At 37.4% G+C, this 17316-nt stretch overlaps 1 protein-coding gene across 12 annotated transcripts in view; it reads right to left on the bottom strand.

Annotated features, from left to right (window-relative positions):
- Positions 1–17316, bottom strand: part of DMD (dystrophin) — a 2447064-nt gene that overhangs the window by 383562 nt on the left and 2046186 nt on the right. For all 12 annotated transcript variants that reach the window (XM_049872854.1, XM_049872851.1, XM_049872858.1 and 9 more), the window contains one exon: positions 17114–17270. In XM_049872854.1, the coding sequence (XP_049728811.1) occupies positions 17114–17270 (157 nt within the window). The remainder of the gene's footprint in view (positions 1–17113; positions 17271–17316) is intronic.

Raw genomic sequence — 17316 nt, 5'->3', positions numbered from 1 at the left:
TGATGAGGTTTTTATTTACCGTAAGGTCATTAACCTTGGTGGGGTAGTGGTTAAGTGCTACGGCTGCTAACCAAAGGGTCGGCACTTCGAATCTGCCAGGCGCTCCTTGGAAACTCTGTGGAGCAGTTCTGCTCTGTCCTATAGGGTCGCTATGAGCCAGAATCGACTCGACGGCACTGGGTTTGTGGGTTTTTTAAGGTAATGAAGTGAAATCTGTCTGTGATCCAGAGCACCTCATATGTGCATTCAGGATACAATCAGTAAAGAAGAATATTAAAAACTTAACTCTAAGATGAGTGGGTCTATATAAGGAACAGGTTAAGGGGGTATGATATGCTCAGCTGAGACAGGTAACATTCCTTTGAGAAGAAAAAAAATGAGACTGATGTTTAGGGAAGAGGAAAAGATTTAAGAGTCATTCTCTTACTCAGCTAATGCCCACTGAGTGCCTCCTATTAGACATAGAGACAAAGATTAAAATTACATGAGTAGATGAGATGGCTCAGTGAGTGAAGTTAGCTGAAGAGAAAATTCTGGGGAACATCAAAATTTAAGGGTCAGAGAAAGGAAGAGGCTCTCATGAGAGGCCAAAAAAAAAAAAAAAAAAAGGAATGGATAAGTGAAGGAAATGAGTAGTGGACAGCTAAGGAGGCAGAATGAGAGTTTTGAGAGGAAGAAAGTCACCAAGAGCACACAGAGATCAAGCAAGATCAGCACCGACGTGCCCACTGAATTTAGCAACAAGTCATTGGTGATGGGTAAGAGCGATTTCCCTGGAAGACAGTAGCCTCAAAAGTAGGTTCAGTTGATAAATGAGTTGGAGAAGGAGTAGATATTTTAAGTGAAAACTATTTGAGTATATATATATATTTTTTTTTTTTGAGAGGAAAAAGAGGACGATAGTAAAGGAGGGTAGAGAGGATCACAAGGTAAAGGGAAATTATATTTTTAGGGTAGGGATGGTTTACACTCAGACTGAAAGATGGAAGCTAGCAGTAGGGTGACCAGTGTCCTTGTTTGCCAGAGACTGATGGGTTTTTTAGGATGCAAAACTTTCAATGCCCAAACTGGAATAGTCCCATGTAAACCAGGAGCCCTGGTGGTGCAGTGGTTAGGTGCTCTGCTCCTAACTGGAAGGTGGGCGGTTTGAATCCACCAGCCACTCCTCGGGAGAAAGAGGTAGTAGTCTGCTTCTGTAAAGATTTACAGCCTTGGAAACTCTAGGGGACAATTCTACTCTGTCCTATAGGGTCACTATGATTCGGAATCGACTCAACAGAAATGGGTTTGGTTTTGGTTTTATGGACCATCCGTTGTGGGAGAACACTTGTTTGCCCCTCAAGTTGTTGCCAAGTGCTTAGCTTCACCACAGCTGCACAGTTCGTTTCTTAAATATGAGTCACTGAGGATTAACATGAGTCTAAAGAAAAGACAATGGAAGTTCTGTCATTACAAAGACATAAGAACTGTTATTTTCACATCATTGCCTGAAATTAAGAAAAGAAAGCAGATGGAAGAGAGGGTTAAGTGATTGTATGTTCAGAATTTAGGAAGATTTACACTAAACCCAAAAAAAGGTTAAAAAAAAACTAGAAAAAAGGGAGAAATAGTTGGTTCAAGAAAACAAGAGGATAAAGAAAACAATAATGCTTTTTATAATACGGGAAGACCTGATAAATGCAAATATGGTGTTATTAACATGGTTATATGAAATGGTTCTACACCATTTAATCACTCATCAAATTTCAAGTACCTGGTACCATACTATGTATGGAAATCCTGGTGGTGTGTAGTGGTTAAGTGTTATGGCTGCTAACCCAAGGGTCGGCAGTTCAAATCTGCCAGGCGCTACTTGGAAACTCTATGGGGCAGTTCTACTTTGTCCTATAGGGTCGCTATGAGTTGGAATCGACTCGACGGCACTGGGTTTGGTTTTTTTTGGTTTGGTACTATGTACCAGCTACTGTTCTAGGCAATGGGCATCAGTGGTCCTAGTAGCATGGAGCTTAAAGGAGATGGGCTTATGTAGTAAAAGACCATATGAAGATGCTGCATTTTAAAATAATGGAAAAGAGATTTTTCAATATCTATAATTTACCATAAACTGTATTTTTTTAAATGATATCTTGTTTATTGATTTTTAAATCAAACTGCAAATACAAAATTGAAGCCTCCAACCCCTGTTCGATATTGCAATATTTAGGACAAAATTGTTTTCCAAAATCCATCACCACTGCCCCAGTAAACACACCATCTACCGGTGATCTGAGAGGCAGGTAGAACACAGAAGCAAGCAAGCAAGTCATAAACTGCATTTTATAATACAATCTATTACATTTTAAAGGGTAGGGAAATGGAGACATTTTTAACCAAAACCAAGAAAATTCAATGTCAAGAGCCTTGATTCTTTGATAATAAGTGTCTTCTCTCTCAAAGAAGTTGCATTTGAAAGAGGTTTGGGAAGATTTCTAATCAGATACAAACTGATTTTGTCTTACAGATTGTGCTAATATTTTAATTCAGACAGGTTGATGCATTTATGTGCCGCTGTGAAAGAGGTATCAGACATAAAGCCCTTCCCCCATACATATAAAGCATACATCTTTACAATATTTAGCTGTTAGTATTCAAATGTTACCATATTTACTTCCTGAATCTCTTGAACAGATAAAATTATTTTCTTTAAAACCCACCCTCTCTCCCATATCTTCCTCTGCACCCTTCCAAGATAGCCAGGCCTAAGGATTTAGAGCACCTCTGTGAAAAGAAAATAATATTCTGTCTTCAAAATAAACCTATATGAAGCCTGTTACTATAAAAATACGGTAGAGCAAATCCAAGACCATTTATTTTAAAGGTTAAATTATCTGCTGAACAGTACTTATACATCAATTATAAAGACCAACTGGGTGAATGATGGATTGTTGGTGATTAATTCCTTCAAAATAATTGTTGTGAATCTATTATTAAGATGTAGGGAAATAAGGCCTGACCTTTTCTTTTAAGGAGTCAGTGATTTGGTTGAACGAACATGTGTGTAGCATATGCCTTTATACTAACTGCTTTACAGATGCAAATTGAGGTACAGATCAGTTAGGATTTACCTAAGTTTCATTAGACACTTAGAATTAAAATCTTGGAATTCTTAAGCCAGTTTTGAAAGTAAATGGTAGCAAGAAAGTAAACATTCCCTGAATTACAGTAACTTGGGAGTTACATTAGTAGAAAAATCCTAATGGTCATGGAGCAAATCAGAAATTTAAAAATATCTAGAAGCAATAGAGAAGAACTAAATCATTGGTTAGTTATTTATTTTAATAATCTCTGCTCTCCTGTTTCCAGAAAAAGAAAAAAATTTGGACGGATGTTACCAAAAGTACCCATTAAGACCATGAATAGAAGTAGCTCGAAACCAAGTGTGGTGGAGATGAAGGGTGTAGTATTGATTTGCTTGATGTACTGAAGAAAAGAGAGGGGTGGGATGAGAGCTCTGGGCACAGGCATTGGCATGGCTCTCCCGCTTTCACCCAGAGAATGGGGATGCAGGCTGTTATTAGTATGGGTGTACTTAAAAGCCCTTGCTTTTCAAAATACAGATCTCTTTCAGTTGTGTACAGTTTTCCTGGAGCTGAGTTTATCATATAATCTCATCGAAGTGGCAAGGTTATATTTGTGTTATTCAGAATGAAATCTGATGGAATGACTGTGCTATTTCCATATCTATTGCAGAACTCTATGGAGCCACCCTGGGAGCTAGATTGAGGCAGTGAAAAGGGCACTGTTTGAGTGAAAGAGTCTCTGCTAAAAAAAAAAAAGCTAGGCATCATTATTAATGATTAAAATGATATCACATTATTATGTGGTATAATAATGATGTCACATCCACTGGCACATAATAGATGCTCAGCAAATATTGTTGCATACCTAAAAGAACAACTCAGTTAGAAAACCAGAGTGTGTGATATGGAGGGTAGATAGATTTAGATGCAGAACATGTTGGCAGATCAAAGCCCAGCCTCCTGAATTCTTACTAGGGAAAACAATGAATGCTGTCAATGGGGAAATACGGAGAGATCTTACTCTAGGCCTACTTTTATGTTCCAGGCCCAAAGACCAGTGTAAGCTTTCAGTTGCTGGGTCAAGAGGTGACTCTATTATCTCTGCCTTCTTCAACCTAGTGATTTCTTCCCTAAATGAGACACGCTTGTCCAAAAATTCAGAAGTCCCATGGTTTGAATGACCAGATGGGCCTTTTCCTCTAGTCTGCTGCGTTAACTAGGAGATGAGAAAACACTAGACAAGCCCTAAAATGAGTGATCCAACAGTGAGAGTCAACAAATGGTTACTGAGCAGGCATAGAGCAAGTTAGTTAACACAGTCACATCTGTAATTTCACCAGTGTTTAATAGTTCTGTCATCCTATGTTATCAATCTAGTTCCCATATTATTTCTACCTTGTCTGTGTTCTTAGCTGCCATCAGGTCAGCCCCTGACTCATGGCGACCATACGTACAACGCAACAAAAAGCTGCCTGGTCCTGCTCCATCCTCACGATCAGTTGTCTATCTGACCATTGTGATCTGTAGGATCTTGTCTGTAAGCCTCCTAGATTGATTTTACTTCTAATAAAAAAGCTGTTGAATACTTCTTGTCACCATAATTATCTTCCTCATTTAAAGAGCCACCATATTTATTGAGTCTCAAACACATAAGAGATATTTTACCAAATGCTGACTTAGACACAATCAATGCCCCATTAATTCAAAATCAAAATCTTGGAAAATGGCAAGACCCAACAATGTGGTAACTGGAGTAATAACATGGGAGGGTGGCAAGAATTACTTTTGTTTCCAAGAATCTAAAGAAAATTCATAGGCATTCATGAAAGAAAAAATAATTGAAGGAAGAAGGAACAGAACAAATAACAGAAACAGAAGTCTCCCTTAATATTCATTCGAGACATTTAGTATTAGGGAAGTTATGAAAATGGGATATATGGGCTATAAAGACAAGGTCATAATCATCTTTAAATAAGATGGAAAAAGTTGCATCTTATTTTCAGTCTACTTCTGGATAAGAGTGAAGATATGGGATTGCAGTATCAGATACATCCAGCTATTGTTTTAGACAGTTAACAATGTGAGTAACAGTATTAATTTAGAAATGTGATTACAATAAATTTGAAGCAAAGTTGAAAATAATTGAACATATTTCAAACCTGAAATTAATTTCTTAAAATCTAATTGTCCTCAATGAGAAAACAGTTTTGAGTATTTAAGGGGAAATGGTGTTCACAAACTCCTTGTCGAGATTTGTTTTTCTGGAAGCCTTTTAGAAGAAAAGTTGTGTTCTCTGACATCAAAGGCATGGGCTAGAATAGAATCCAGCCTACTTGCAGATTTGTGATGCCATGGTGGAATAGTTTAGTGCGCACACAACATCTCGAACAGCTGTATGACTCTCAGTACTAACAGTGGGCTGCTTCCGACAACCACTGGAGAAGTCACTTCCTACCGACAATAATGCTGTGAAGTTCTGAGCTGACCATAAGAAATTGCTAGTGAAAACTGAATCTGTTCCCATGGCCATTTAGAACATTAGGTCTTGGTTTATTGGGCCTAAACCCTAAAATTTGGAAATTCCTTCTGAAGGGAAAATACAGATGGATGGATTATTAGGAAACCCTGTGACAAATTAATTTATACCCATTTTCATCAGGCTCAGCCAAAAAATGAGATTGTCAACTGTAAGTGGTGAATAATTTCTGAATCATACCATTTGTCTCTGTCTATCAACATGATACAAAAGCAGAACTCTTGATTCACTCCTCGCATACACCGTCAAACATACTCATTTCCAATCCTTTCCCATCTCCATAAATGTCACCATCATTTATCCATTTGTTCAAGCCAAAGAGCTCAGTCATCCTTAACTCTTTGCTTTCTCTTATGCTGTACATGCCATTCATCTTAAGTTCTATCAGCTCTACCTTCAAAATATATCTTGAATCCAACCACTGTTCACCAAGTCTATCATTTCCACTTTAGTTCAGCCATCATTATCTCCTTGTGAGATAATTACAACACCCTCCTAACTTTCTCCCTGCTTTCAAGTTTTGCTCCTCCTACAGTCAGTTCTCTATACAGTAGCCTCCCCCCCCAAAAAAAACCTTTAAAAGCACAAATCAGATCACATTGCCCTGCTGAAAACCCTCCAATGATGTCTCATTACATTCAGAATAAAATCCACCTCCTTACCATGGCCTACAATACTATTCATGCTGTGGCCTTTGTCTATAACCTTCCACTGTTTACTGCTCTTATTTCCTTTTAGACACACAGCCCATATTGGTGTTCCTTGAACATGCCAAAGTTGTTCTTATATCTGGGCTTTTGTATTTGCTGCTCCTTCTTCCTAGAAAGGAGTTCCTAGGTGGCACAAATGGTTAAGCACTTGACTACTAACTGAAAGGCTGGCAGCTTTAACCCACTCAGAGACACCTCAGAAGAAGGGCCTGGTGATCTGCTTCTGAAAGGTCACAGTCTTGAAAACCCTATAGAGAGCAGTTGTACTTTGCAACACATGGGGTTGCCATGAGTTGGAATCAACTGAATGGCAGTGGGTTTGAGTTTTGGTTTCTTCCTAGAATACTCTTCACCCAAGGTCTTGGCTTGGTTCACTCTCTCACTTCAAACAGGTCTCTCTGATCAAATGTAACCTTATCAGAGAGGCCTCTACCTCTTGGTCTTTTTATCCCTGCTTTGTTTATTTTCTCTTCATAGTACTCATGACTCCCTGACATGATTTATATATTAATTTATTGGTTTACTTTGTATTTCCCTCACTAAAATTGGAAGATCCAGCATTTCCTCAAAAACCTGAAAATAGGATTACCGTATGGAATTCAGCAATTCCACTCCTAGGTATATACACAAAAGACCTGAAAGCAGGGACTTGTACACTAATGTTCATTGCAGCACTATCCACAACAGCCAAAAGGCAGAAACAATCTAAATGCCCATCAACAGATGAATGGATAAACAAAATGTGGTATATACATACAATGGAATACTACTCAGCCAGTAGGAGAAATGACGTCTTGACACATGTTACAGTATGAATGGAGCTTGAAGACATCATGTAGAGTGAAATAAGTCAATCACAAAAGGACAAATATTATATGACCTCACTTATATAAAAAGACAAGAACAGGCAAATGTATAGACACCTAAGTTTAATTAGTGGTTACCAGGGGTGAGAGTACTGAGTTTTGGTTTACGGTGAGAGAAAAATCACATTGATTAAGGGTAGAGTTGCACAGCTGATTAACGTAATAGCTGTCAATAAGTTGCGCACCTGTAAAAAGTTGAACTAACAAAAGTTGTGTTATAAATACATTTACAACAATGACAAAGAAAAAAGAGTAGCTGCTGAGGCTGCTTATATACAATCAAACACCTCATGGGGTTTGTTTCCTTGGTTTGGAGATTTAGGGTAATGGCTTCATAGAACATCCCAGTTATTGGTCTAGTAATGTATTTAGTGTTTCTGTTCTACCTCCTACTTTGTTGCATAGTACGTGTGGTCTTAAAAGCTTGCAAACGCCATTTAAGGCACAACAATTGGTCTGTATTCACCTGAAGTAAGAGAGGAAGAAGGAGAGTCAGGAATAGGAGGAAGAATTGGAATGTGTGGCTAATTACCTCCATGAACAACTGCCTCCTTTGCCATGAGACCAGAAGAACGTGATGGTGCTCAGCTACCACTACTGAACATTTTGATCAAAGATTCTGAGAAAGAATCCTTATCAAAAGGGGGGAGGGGGGAACTGCAGAACAGAATTCCAAATTCCCATGGAATCCAGAATTTCTGGAGTCATGGAGGCTGGATGAACCCCCAAAACTATTGCCCTGAGATAATCTTTAAACTTTAAATCAAAAATGTCCCCTGAAGTTTCCGGATAGAGCTGGAGAAAAATGTAGAACAAAATTCTAACTGACAAAAAAAAAAAAGAGACCAGACTTATACTAGTCTGACAGACTGGAGAAACCCTGAGAGTATGGCCCCCCGGACATCCTTTTAGCTCAGTAATGAAGTCACTCCTGACATTCATCCTTCAGCCAAAGACTAGACAGGGCCACAAAACAAAATGAGACTAAATGGGCACACCAGCCCAAGGGCAAGGACGAGAAGCCAGGAAGGGACAGGAAAGCTGGTAAGAGGGAACTCAAGTTCAAGAAGGGGAGAGTGTTGACATGTCATGGGGTTGGCAAGCAATGTCACAAAAAATATGTGTACTAATTGTTTAATAAGAAGCTGGTTTGTTTTGTGAACCTTCATTTAAAATACAATTTAAAAAAATAGGAGTGTAAAAAAAAAATCCCCTGAAGTCTTCTTAAAGCCAAACAATAGTTTAGCTTAACTAGTAAAGAATGTCTGCCTTGAGCATTATGTGTTTTTTTTTTTTTTAAGATCTATCTCTACGGGATCAATTTTGACAACAGCAACTCTAAATATTAGACAGGAACCTTAGGGGGCATATATTAATGAAGGAAGAACAACTTAGAAAATGAGGATGAGAGTGATTGCACAACTTGAAGAATGTAATCAATGTCACTGAATTCTATATGTAGAAATTGTTGAACTGGTGTATTTTCTGCTGTGTATATTCTCAACAATAAAAAATAAATTATTAAAAAAATTGGAAGGTCCATCACACGAATAGACATAGGCACACCCATGTTCACTGCAGCATTATTCACAACAGCAAAAAGATGGAAACAACCTAAGTGCCCATCAACAGATGAATGGATAAACAAACTATGGTACATACACTCAATGGAATACTATGCAATGATAAAGAACAATGATGAATCTTTGAAACATCTCACGACATGGATAAATCTAGAGGGCATTATGCTGAGAGAAATAACTCAATCACAAAAGGACAAAGATTGTATGAGACCACTATTATAAAACCTCATGACAAGGTTTACACAAAAAAAGAAACAATCTTTGATGGTTATGAGGGAGGGGTGGGGTGGGAAGGGAAAAACACTAAATAGAAAATAGATGAATGGTAACTTTGGTGAAGGGTAAGACAGTATACAATACTGGGGAAGCCAGCACAACTTGACCAAGGCAAGGCCATGGAAGCTCCATAGATACATCCAAACTGCCCGAGGGACCAAATTATCAGGCCAAGGGCTGGGGACCGTGATCTCGGGGGACATCTAGCTCAACTGGCATAACATAGTTTATAAAGAAAATGTTCTACATCCTACTTAATTGAGTAGCCTCTGGGGTCTTAAAAGCTTGTGAGCAGCCATCTAAGATACTCCACTGCTCTTACTCCATCAGGAGCAAGGGAGAATGAAGAAAACCAAAGACACAAGAGAAAGATTAACCCAAACGACTAATAGACCACAACTACCATAGCCTCCACCAGACTGAGTCCAGCACAACTAGGTGGTGCCCGGTTACCACCACCAACTGCTCTGACAGGGATCACAATAGAGGATCCTGGACAGAGCTGGAGAAAAATGTAGAACAAAAATCTAACTCACACACACACACACACACACACATACAAAAAGACCAGGCTTACTGGTCTGACAGAGACCAGTACTGATCTGGAGAAACCCCAAGAATATGGCCCCCAAACACCCTTATAACTCAGTAATGAAGTCACTGCTGAGGTTCACCCTTCATCCATGAAACAAAATGAGACTAAATGGGCACACCAGCCCAGAGGCAAGGACGAGAAGGCAGGAGGAGAGTGGAAAGCTGGTAATGGGGAACCCAAGGTCAAGAAGGGGAGAGTGTTGACATATTGTGGGGTTGGCAACCAATGTCACAAAACAATATGTGTATTAATTCTTTAACAAGAAGCTAATTTGCTATGTAAACCTTCATCTAAAGTACAATAAAAAATGTTTAATAAAAAAAAAATTGGAAAGTCCATAGGGGCACAGCCTTGTTTTGTTCCCAACCATATCCTCAGTCCCTGACACAGAGTAGGCACTCAATAAATATTTATTGAAAGAATCAATAAATTGTAGGCTTCTGAATTATAGTATGATTTCTCCTAACAGTTTTTTTTGGGGGGGAAGGAAGGCACAGAAAAAGATCAGGGGTTCCTTTGTAATTAAATGGATTGTGCATGTAAAAGTGCTTTTTCAACGTAAAGCACTTATCAGATTTTTTTTAAAGCATATATGTCAAGACATCAAAATATTTTGACAAAGTTAGAAAGAGGACTTTGGTAGGGAAGTCAATTTGTAAATTATTCATATTTTATCTTATTATAGTCATTAAAGAAAAGCAGCAATTCCTAGATGGCTCTGCTCTCAAGTTTTGATGATATAGCTAGTTTTCAGAAGCCTTCCTCAAATGCCTAGAAATGTAGTTCTAAAAATAATTTTCAGTCTTTTCTATTCAGCATCCCCAAAAATGACTGCAAAGTGTATCAAACTTATGCAAAAAGGAGTTTATTATTGGTGAAGAATAGGTCAAAAAAGGTCTACTTTCTCCAACATCGCCAAGGAGACTTCTTACAGCAGGCACCATTAACAGTGAACTTTGCAAGGAACCAAACTTGTTTAGAAGCTCCAAGAATCTTGGAGTGGATTGCTCTATCACTACCTTTTTTGTTGGTTGTTTTTCAGAGGTGAAACAATGTAGTTTTCTTAACACAAAGATGACTTGAATCTCAACATCCACAAATAGCACCCAAAGCCATTTTCTATTTCAGTGGGGGAAAAACAAAACAAAGGAAACTCATCAAGCTAACACACGTACTAAAATGTACCCCAAATAAGCAGGACAGCACTGATAACAGAATTAGCCTCAATGAATGTATAATCTACAATGTGATTCCAGGATAATTTTATTGAATTTCTGAACCTCTCCCTCACTTTGTGGTGAATTCTGAGGAAACTGAACATGCGTAATATATTACCTGACAAATGAACAAGTAAACTACTCTATTCAAGCCTTTTCATTTGTCAACAGCACCCAAGCAATAATGGCTTTCTGTCCACTGTTCAAATAGTATATGTATTGATTACTTCCATCTAAGTCTTAACCAGAAATTCTCAAGAAGCTTTGAAGGTGTCCTTAATGGTCTCCAGGGAAGGGATTATAGAGATCTTTAAATTGAAAGAAGAAAACTTAATGACAAACAATTTCATTAGTAAAAATGCAAACAAAAAGTTGTTACCTAAGGTGTTTTTTTAATCAAGACCTAATCTCCACTTGGATTTGGGGTAGGTTGAAGGGAATTACATAAGCTCATGTTTTATTGCAGATCTCCTTCTAAATTCCCCTTTATGATTTGTTCCTTTAAAACTCTCTCTAGGTTAATCACAGAAGTAGACAAGTAATAAATATCACTTTAGTGGCTGCTCAAGTAAAACAAAGGAAGTCAGTTTTAAAAATATATCTGGACCAGAATAACACACACTAATTGAAAACGAGTCAGTCTAGTGAGGCAAGTAATGAGGAACCGTAAAAGCCAGGATAATATATTCAAAAGATATAAAAATTGGTCAGTTTATATTTGCTAAGGCACATTTGAGCTTTAATTATTTATAACACTTCATCGCATATGGAGCATTATTTTATTAATTAGTCTTGAGAGTCATTCCAGTTGCAGTTGTTATGCTGCCCAGCTGGTTTGGAACATACATCCACCCCCACGGGTGTGAAAATTGCAGTCCCCAACTACCTGTGCAAACTATCTTGGAATTTTACCTACAGAAAAACCATATACCCCTCCATCACAGTAATTCAGACTCACTATGTATGTTCCTCTTAAGTACAAGACATATGATATCTTGATACAAAATTTTAGCATTACTCTGCAATGATGTACAAAGGAAATACAAATGATCTGTTTTACAAACATCCTGATTTACAGAAAAGTGAAAATGAACAATATTTGATTATCGTGTTCACTTTGTATTTCCATAAAAAACAAAAACAAAGGGTATTAATAATTTCTAATAGATATTAAGCAGGTGATTAAAAAGAAGGTGACACACAAAGACATGGGGAACAAGTTTATGATCACACGCGACCCATCTTGATACCAGACATTCTATATAAACAGTGTTTAAATCAAGAAACCCGTAAAGAGAAAGGCAATTTATAGTCCTGGAAACATGGCAAAGTAAAACAAATGTCTAAAAATACAAAATCTATCAAAGACTTGATCTTGATGGAGCTTTGTACTGATCGTGTTTCCTTTCTCTCTTCCAGAAGATCGGATAGAGAGACCCCATTTCAAGGATTTTCCTTTGTTCTTTTTATCCACAGGCAACAAGACAATCACTAACTAGACAGCCCTTCCATTACAACCAGAAGAAGGCTACTGCATAAATGTGACAAACTCTGAGTAAAACAGGGTGCTAATTTGTTCTATAGCAGACCTTCAGGAGTGATGATGCTCTTTGAGCAAGGAGAGCATTTCGTGTCAAGGATGTTTCTTAAAGACACAAAGAAAAACACATGAAGGCACCGGGCCAGACAACAAATAAGAAGAGTGGGCATCAGAGTACCTCTATACACTTTACAAAGGGGTGCTTAGTTGGGAATAAACAGAAAAGTCCTGAAAGTGAGAAAGTAGCATCACTTTCTATTCTTTCTTTTCCTGCCCTTGGTCTCAGTATACTGGAGAAAATGAAAAAGGTTAAGTTTAAATTATTGGTTTTTTTTCTTCCTCTCTCCCTCCTTTCTTTCCTTTACCTATTGTCTACCATGTACTGGGCACTTTACAAACTGCTGAGTATAAAAATGGCAACCCTCCCAACCCCCCCCCAAAAAGATTGGAGCACATGGTTTAGTGAGGGGGACTGACATTAATCAAATACACAGAGACATACATACATACATACATGATGGATATACACACATACAAACAGGATGTACATACATACACACATGGCATACATACATGCATGTTGTGCATATCACACAATGTACATACATGCATGCATGCATGATGACAAAGAATGCTAAGTTATAGAAGAAATTTATAGAAGGAAAAAGAGATGGTATTATGAGAGTGTATGACACATCAGATCAACTATGAGTATCAGGGAAAAGTTTGCTTGATTTCTGAGCCAAGATATAAAGGGTTATTAGATGTTAAGCAGGATATTATATGAGGAGGCATGTGTGGGTATGAGTTCATGGGTGGTACAAACGGTTAACACACTTGGTTCCTAATCAATAGTTTGGAGTTTCGAAGAAAGTGCTGGCTATCTACTTCAGCCGTTGAAAATTCTACAAAGGACAGTTCTACTGTGACACATATGGGGTCGCCATGAGTTGGAATCCACTCAACAGCACCTGGTATGGTATGGTACCGAATACCTGTCATTAGAAGGGGTTTCAGAAACAGAGACCAGTATGTTCAAAGCCCTGCCTGAGAGGAACATGGAGAAACTGGAAACAATAGACCAAGGGGAAGAGAAGAAATGTTTGGGGCCAGACCAGTCAGAAAGGGCCTTGTGGCCCATGCTGTGGATTTTTATCTTTATCTGAGGTTGTTGAGAACCCATTAAAGAGGGTTAAGATCAGGAGTGGCATAATACAGTTTATGTTTTTACATGGATTACTCTGACTGAAATGTAGAGATTGAATTGGAGGGTGGCAAGCATAGATGCAGAAAAAACTAGGGGCAATTGTCTCTTGTAAGTGTGGTGATTATAGCAGCAAACATAGTCAAATAATATTTGAGAGGTAAACTGAGATTGCGATGGGTTGGCAATGGAAGGGTTGATATTGATCACCACGAAAAGGTATTGTGTCAACCTGTCCTGTTGTTGTCTGGATATAGGTGAGGAGAAAGGCTTTAGTTAGGTTCTTCAAGCTTTGGGGGTTTGTAGACTGCAGCAATGAAAAAGACAAAGAAACAAAGGATTTTAGGGTATTAGAAAAGAGTTATTAAAATGTTTGATGATTGAATTTAAATTGGACTTGGAAGGAGGGAAAGATGGAGGAATGGTGGAACCAATGTGTAGAACACAGAGTTATCAATGGGCTGGAAGACCTGATAAGTCAATGAAAGGTAATGGGGGGATATCTGAGCAAGTACACTAACCATGTGGGGATTAGTTAACTTCACCATGGTGCATGTTATCCATAATGTTACTGGTTATGAGATTTCAGAATGAGAGGGCTGAGCAAGTACAAGTATTTTACCACTATTAGCAAGCAGAGGAAGCCAATAATCATAGATAGGGAGGTAGCATTTCTATCAAAATGCTGGTTGGAAGGGACTATGGCAATTTTTAGGTCCAATTTCCTCATTATACAGTTGAAGAAAAAAGTAACAATCACAATCTAACTCATAAGCGAACTAGGGCTAGAATCTCAGTCTGACTCCTAGTTCACTTCTCTAATGATTCATCTTCTGTGATTTCTGGAATTAGAATAATAGTATATCTTTTGTAGAAATTCTGTCTTATTTTACTATGTTATATAATGCATTCTATTTAAAATGTCCATTCTTTACAATGGATGCCTTTCTACATACAAACCAGAGTGTTTTCACTGTCATTCAAAATTAAAACATTTAAAAAATTATCACTATTAGGTGCCACGCTACCACAAAAACTAATATTTTGAATTATATGAAGAGAAATGGCAGTTTCCCTGGCAATTTTTACAAAGACCCCCTAGGTCTTCCCTCATGTTATCTTCTCTTTTTGTAATGTTCTCTAATCTTCTCTGGAATCATACAAACCTTTGATCTTTCTTCAAGATCCCATTTTGGATTGTATCTCCACAGGGAAGTTTGCTTTAAATGATGAACTTACAGAAGTGGCAACATTTTATCAAGCTTTTGGTGTTTGGTAGTAATTTATTTGGTTTGCTATTCATTTCTGTTCATGCACCTTTTATTCTTATTTCAAAGACACTTATGAGTATGCTAGACACTTTGCTCCGTACTAAGATCTCGGAGGGGAGCAAAACCAAATCTCTACCTTCCCCACTCAGAGCTTCCTAGGGAAGAGAAACATGTAACCAAAAACAAAAAAGAAACACCTGGTCTCTCTTGAAGGATGATAGTGAACAACTCATTATTCTGAAAATTGATGAAGAAGAAACATTTATCCTGCCTATCAGATACAAACAGTACAACCAGGTGCCTGAAGAGTGGATGAGTGAGCTTTCTTTTCTTTTTTCCATAGAAGTACTCCAGTTAATAAATGAAGAAGGAATGATAGAAATAGACAATTACCATATTATTATCCCTATCCTGTGATCATCAGCAGCTTATAAAATCATACCAAAAAAAAGAGAAAACAAGACATTATGTACCTCCTGATGATGGAAGAACACACTGTCACTTATGAAGCAGTCTTGACAAAAAAGTCAAACTCAAATATGACCAAGTCTCTAGAACTTCACTGTTAAGTATGGTAGCTGCTAGCCATATCTGGATACTGAGAACTTGACATTTGGCTAGTCTGAATTAAGATGTGTAAGTATAGGCTATGAGTTGGAATCGACTCGACGGCACTGGGTTTTTTTTTTTTGTTATATATAAGTATAAATTTTTATATTGACAACATGCTGAAATGATAATACTTTGGATACAATGGATCAAATAAAACATTATTTTAATTAATTTCATCTGTTTATTTTCACTTTTTAAATGTGGCTTCTAGAAATTTTAGCATTACATGTGCGGGATGCATTAAATTTCTACTGGACAGTGCTGATCTAGCTCCATCTACTTATTTCTAGGAGATACAGAGGACAGAGGAGTGTGTTTAACAATCCCATTGGAATGGAATCTGCAAAACTCAAATTGGTGGAAACTACAGGAAAAAAAAATGACCTGGTTTGTTAAAAAAAAAAAAAATGGCAAGAAAAAAAAAAAAACCAATAAATGAGGGAGAACCTATAGGTTGCAAGAGATAGTCTCTCGCAAGAGTTGTAGGACAGAAGAGAAGAAAGTCATTTTGTAGTATATCACATACTGTCCTCCAGTTAATCAAACACTAATCTAGGTGCTGCTGTGAAGGGTTTTTGCAGATGCAATTACACTTCCTAATCAGGTGAATTTAAATTAGAGAGATTTTACCAGGTACGATTCCATTTACAGAACATTTTCAAAATGACAAAATTATAGAAATGGAGACCAGATTAGTGGTTGTCAGTGATGGGACATGTGGGATGTGGATCAGTGTGACTATAAGAGGTAGTACAAGGGAGCTCTTTGTGGTGATAGAATACTGTTGTATCTTGATTGTAGTGGTAGTTGCACAAGTCTCCACATGGGAAAAAATGACGTAGAACTATGCATATACATTGTTTGTACCAATGTCCATTTTCAGGTTCTGATATTGAACTATAGTCACAAAATAAGATGTAAGCATTGGAGAAGCTATATGAAGAGTAGACAAGACTTCTGTATTCATTTTGCAACTTCCTGTCAATCTATAATTATTTCAAAATGAAAATTAAAAGGATTTAAGAGAGAAATTAACCAAATGCAACGTACAGACCTTATTTCAATTCTGATCTGAACAGCAACTACAAAAACCTGTTAAAAACTTAAGACATGTATGAGAGAAATGGACATTTGAATACAGACTAGATATTTGATATTATGAAATTATTGATATTTTTAATATATGATAGCAGTACTGTACCTATTTTTAAAGAGTGACTTCATGTTTTAGAGATACTTTCTGAAATATTTATTAATGAAATGATATGTCTGGAATAATGGAGGAAGGGGTAGAGTTATAGAAGAAATAAGATTGTCCATGAATAGATAATTGTTGGGGTCTTGATGGTATGTGGGAGTTTATTGTAATATTCTATCTACTTTTGTATATGTTTTATATTTTCCATAATAAAAAGTTTTTAAAAAGCCAAAACAGATGGATAATTTCTTAAAGGATAATAACAATGCAGGTGCTTTGGCATTTTTAATATAATGGCTTGGGTTATTTACAATTCACCTTTGGACCATAAGGAGTAAAACAGGTTTCTGTTCAATTTAATTTCACTCAAAAGTAATTTTAAAACAGTCACTGATAGTGACTGAATGCTTCCTATGTGCAAGGCATTAGGCTTAAAAATATCTTACCCTGTGTACATCATTCTGCTTCTGAACAGCTGGAAAATCGCCTCCAATTGGTGCCTGCCGGCTTAACTCATCATCTTTCAGCTGTAACCACACCAGAAGTTCCTGAAGAGAAAGGTGTAGACGCTTCCACTGGTCCGAACTGGCTTCCAAATGGGACCTGAAAAATAACAGCAACAAACTGTTAATATTTAGAAGTATAATGA

The sequence above is a fragment of the Elephas maximus genome, chromosome X (genome assembly GCF_024166365.1).
Source record: "Elephas maximus indicus isolate mEleMax1 chromosome X, mEleMax1 primary haplotype, whole genome shotgun sequence".
NCBI classification, from domain to species: domain Eukaryota; kingdom Metazoa; phylum Chordata; class Mammalia; order Proboscidea; family Elephantidae; genus Elephas; species Elephas maximus.
This window is presented reverse-complemented; position numbering and strand designations above follow the sequence as displayed.